At 44.4% G+C, this 4,904-nt stretch overlaps 1 protein-coding gene across 2 annotated transcripts in view; it reads right to left on the bottom strand.

Moving 5' to 3' along the window:
• The window catches only part of midn (midnolin), a 27,188-nt gene extending 26,771 nt beyond the window's left edge, over positions 1 to 417 (bottom strand). The window contains exon 1 of one of the 2 annotated variants that reach the window (XM_017407338.3): positions 91 to 417. Coding sequence is in view for 1 of the 2 variants with exons in the window: in XM_017407337.3 (XP_017262826.1) it covers positions 91 to 166 (76 nt within the window). In the remaining variant the exon portion in view is untranslated. The remainder of the gene's footprint in view (positions 1 to 90) is intronic. The other variant, XM_017407337.3, reaches the window with a different exon arrangement.
• Positions 418 to 4,904: the final 4,487 nt, after the last annotated feature.

The raw sequence follows: 4,904 nt of genomic DNA, 5'->3' as shown, positions 1-4,904 counted from the left end.
GGGGGGTATTCGACACGACACAAACTTTGATAAGACGGCTCAGCTCGGCTCAGCTGGGACCCAAAGTGAGTTCGCTCGGAGCTGACTTACCAATCACCGTGGCGAGAACTGTGAAGCGTCGCGGAAAGGCGTCCTGCGTCTCAGTCTGCTGCCCCAGCTTTGGCATGTAAAGTAGGCTACAACCCAGGTGGAGATAAGAAATCCAAACGGTTCAATATCCTCAGCGCTTTCCCGACGAGAGTCCTTTATTAGCGGGCTCGCGCGTGTCCAGGGCGCCACGATCCGGTGAGCTGCGTCTGAAAAAACGTCCAGCTGCGTCCCCGGCGTCTCTTCTCGGCGATAATAGCGTAGCCGGGAAGGTGAGACTCCTCTTTAACTGGCTCCCACTCGGATATGGGTGGAGAGTTGCGCTCTTGTTGTGTCAACATGTGATTTAAGGTGGCTTCGCTTCCCCCCCTCCTCCCCCCGCTTCTAATGAGCCGCGGCGTCGGTGGGAAGGAATGCGCCCACGCAAAAGCCGCGACAGATGAAGCCGTCCAAGTGGGTCAGAGCCGCGGCTTTCTGGAAAGCCGAGCCGGTTCCTTCAGGCCCGGCAGATAGGCTTACCCGTCTCCACAGAAACCGATCGCCCGCAAGTCGCGGACCTGCCACCTTAACAGCAGCTCAATGAAAAGAATGCCTTACTGTCAGGGGTGTTGCCAGTTTCTGATGACATAAAAAATGTCGCCTGGCAACCAGGCAGGTAAACAGGCTCCCTGGATACTGGCCCTGCTCGCACAGGTAAACAAAAACTCTGCTGGCACCCATTTCCTGAAAGTTGTTGATCAAACAAACAAACCAATATCAAATAAACATTAGATTGTTTGTACAGACTGAGTTACACAAGGTGCATTCACTATTTATAATACTGAACAATTTTTCACAAATATTCAGAGGTCAATCCTTTCAGCTGATTAGTGTTATTCCTTTCTTACTTCTAAATTGGCTTGTAAGATCAGCTGATTTGAATTTAGAATTTCTTGTACAAGAGTAGTCCCTACCAATGTATCACTTGTGTTTTTGATAAATGAATTACACTTTAACATAATTAATTCATGTCGCCCAATGACTGTGGTGGATCCAGAGAGTTTTTCTTGATGTGGCGAAGATGGAAACAGGAGAACCAGCTCGGACAAAAGTGAGAAGTTTGATCACAAAATTAAAAATGCTGACAGGGCAGCAAAACAAGCTACAACAAGGCACACGCAGGAAACATGGAGACACTGGGAAACAAGGCAAACTAAACACGGGGAATCTCCAAACAAACAAGGAAGTATCCAAAAGAAAATACGAGGAACAACATGACAAAATGAACTGACTCGACCAACAGTGTCATAAAAAAGAATAAAACAAGACAAACCAGCAAACAAACAACCGTGCTGTCAAAACGTCAGTTTTTCTCCAGACTCAATAAAGAATCACAATCAGTTGTTTTTCAAACATGCGTATTGATGCACACACACACACACACACACACACACACACACACACACATATATACACACACATATATACACACACATACATCTATAATTTATTTTGAACATTTTTGCCCCAAAACATTTGCAATGAATTTGACATTAGACAGTTTTGACAAAAAAAGAGGTTCACAGTGTTTCACACAGCGCCAAAACTAAAATGCTGATTCTGTTCAAAGGCCAAACTTGGTCAGTTTTTTTTTTTTTTTTTTTTGGAGTAAAGAAAAAAACAAATTTGACATGATCTTCTTTGAGATTTGTTTGTCTGAGTCCTAGAAACTCTCAGGACTGTGCTCCAGGGGTAGTAAAGGACCAGTAGCTAGTTGACAGTACGGAGATCTTGAAACCGTCTTCGCTGCTGTGAACGTTCCCGGTCCAGTTGGTCGGTGAAACTATTAAGAAATTCAAAAGTTGTGTGTGTGTGAACCCTAAACTAGTGAATCTGGATAGAGATTGAAGTTCTGTGTAGATGTGATTGACTTTCAGCATTGTGCAAAACTAAATTAACCAGCCTACAAATAGGATGGCAAGATATTTTTTTCACAGAAACAGCTGCCCCTCCATTCCACCCCCTAGAACCGCCACTGCTGGAGACAGGCACCATGACAGGACGTAAGTGGACGAATAAGATCTGAATGTAGAGTTAGAGCCGGTAAGTCAAAATATAAAAGGTCAGTGTCTGTGTTTGCACAGCGCTATAAGACACAACCATTTACTGTGGGCATTCCCAAGTGTTATTCCATAAAATGTTGATATAAGAAAGTGAAGACAGGCTGTTGCAACACTGTTTACTTCCATGCATTTCATAACCGTGATTATTGCTGTATATGGTTCACCTCAAGGACGAAGGAGCTGCTGTTGTGCAACAATAGAAGAGAAGGACCTGACTCTGCCTAAAATGCCAACACTGAACCAGCTAAGAACTGTCCTCCCCTTGCTGCCTGCAGGACCAGCACAGACTGTCTGTCTGATAACAGAATCACACTCCTCCCATCTTTGCAGGGGACACTATGCCCCGCCGGCATGTTATCACACTGCCTGAGAACTGAATCATCTTTGTGTCCTCCCGTGTGTGTGTATGAGAGAGAGAGATAGAAAAGGCAGTGTGTGCACCAAAAACACACTGGCTTTATCTTGCAGAGGCTACACAAGCAGACAAAGGTGGCTGTCTTTTCGTACAGCCCCAGTGGCCCCTTTATTCTCCATATCTGTCCTCATCTCTCTCTGTCTCTCTCTCTCTGGAAGATGCTGAGTCAGTGAAAGAAAGTGAAAGGAGCTGGTTAAACTCCCACTTGAAACTCAAGCCTTTGTTCGAGTCAAACGCTGCACTTAATGGCTTGTTTTGATGCTGGTCATGCTGGCAGGATGGGCTCCGTGTGTGGAAGGCTTTAGTGAGGGGGAGAAGCAGCTAATTGGCACTGATGTTTGCTGTTCCTGCCACTTGAGAGTCAAGTTCTGCTTTCAGGCATGACATTGCGTGGCCGTGCTTGTCAGCAGGTTTGGCCGTCAGCACAGCTCGGGTCATACAGAACTCTCTGACCTGCTTTGCCCCAATCAGAGCTCGCAGCTGAGCTGACAGTCTGACATGTTGTCCGACAAACCGTAATTTGGAGCTGGGCTTTGTCTCGCCAAGTTTTCAGATAAGTTAAAGATTAGTTTTTTCGTATATCGTTTGTTTTAATGGACAACGATGCAATGTGTTCTCCCATTCTGTCCATGCTAATGTGACAAATTGCTGCAGCATTAATGAACAAATTTGTCATTGTGCAGCCTAAAAGCTAAGCGTGTTTGACTGTGTGCTGCATGCTGCACCAGGATGCACATGGGTGAGCACGTGATGAAGGATGCAGGAACAACCCCCACATGCAACCATCTCTGTGATAATGCATCACACAGACTTCTGGGAAAAGTTTATTGACAGAGGAGGAAGGCCGCGTGGGCGGGTCGTAAACATTTCACATACGGAGCATCAGATGTGCTCGGACAGAGCGGCGTGCGCGGGGCTGTGCGTGTACCTGTTTGTGTGCTGCTCACGCACGCACGCGCACGTGTGCTGCTGTGTGAGACGCTGAGTGTGTGGGACATGTGTGGGCGTGTGAGTCTGTGTGGGTGAGCAGCATTCCTATCCATCAAAGTCACCCTTGGGCCGCCCAGTGCCTCAGGAGAAAAATGAGCCATGCCCAGCGCACTCAGTCTGCTGCTGCTGTACTACCCCTGCCACCATTTTCCTCCTGATTCACCCTGAGTGGCCGTGAGTGGCACACCTCAGTAACTCGCAGCATCGCCGCCGGAATGTGACACACGCAGCAAGGATGCTCGCTTATCTTGAAACGCTGATACAGATGGGTGAAAAGGCAAGTCACACTAGGAGTGTCTCAGAGTGATAAATCATTTCATGGAAACCAAACGTGTTCATTAGACAAAGTGGGAACATTTTTTGGCCATTAGTGGCACGTTATTTGATTTGTAAATTTGAGAAAAAGGCTTTCAGCATAACAGTTTGGGTTTTAGTCATTACAACAAGTGGGTTTTTCACAACTCCTTTAAACAGAAATAAATTATGCTTACATTAAAAGATGTGTTTATTACTCCTGGAATTATTTTCTGTGTGTGTGCGCGTGTGTGTGTTGACAAAGTAAGACCCAAGACCTTTTGCATTGCACATGGAATGCAAATCCGAGGTAATAAAGTTTCTCATTTTTACAAATATTGAGTTTGACTTTTTTATTCAGGTAACTTAAAAGCTGACTTGTGTTCACAATATGGACTCCTGCTCTTAGGTACAGGATTCCTAGTTTGCAAGAAGTAGCAGAAAACACTTTTTTTGGACAGAAAAATGCATATAATTCGAAGGAGTCATAAAACAATGAATGACAGTTCTCTGAAAAGACAGATTGTTTTCCATCTCCTTGTTTTGTCTTTTCTACCTGATATTTACCATAGCAGGTGTGAAATAGACAAGAAGACATCATTCTTACTTCAGAGCATCACCTGTCCATTCATTTATTTTATAAGCTCCCAAGTCTAAATGTCTCGTGCAGTATGTTTCTTTGTATTGTAGTGGGGTTTGTGCAAAGCTGCCTTTTCCCCCCATCTTTGCAGACACATTTCTACAAGTTTTGTTGTGATAATTGTGCAGTAAGTCTTCCTAATTGATCAGCTTTGTATTGTGGAACCGCTTTAATGATTTATTTGTGGATTTTTTTTTATCTAAGCAATTATGGAGACAGCCCTAAATCTTTATCAAATTTCCACAAGGGAACTTTAAAGTGTATTGCATTGTATTGTATTATAATGCACAGTACTGTATTTGTTTTATCAAGCTCTATTGTATTGCATTGTATTGTACTGATTGTAACTAATCATAATGTGTTGTAAGGAACTGTG

The sequence above is a fragment of the Kryptolebias marmoratus genome, linkage group LG24 (assembly GCF_001649575.2).
Source record: "Kryptolebias marmoratus isolate JLee-2015 linkage group LG24, ASM164957v2, whole genome shotgun sequence".
Taxonomy (NCBI): domain Eukaryota; kingdom Metazoa; phylum Chordata; class Actinopteri; order Cyprinodontiformes; family Rivulidae; genus Kryptolebias; species Kryptolebias marmoratus.
The sequence above is the reverse complement of the archived record's forward strand: the minus strand, read 5'-3'. Positions and strand labels throughout refer to the sequence as shown.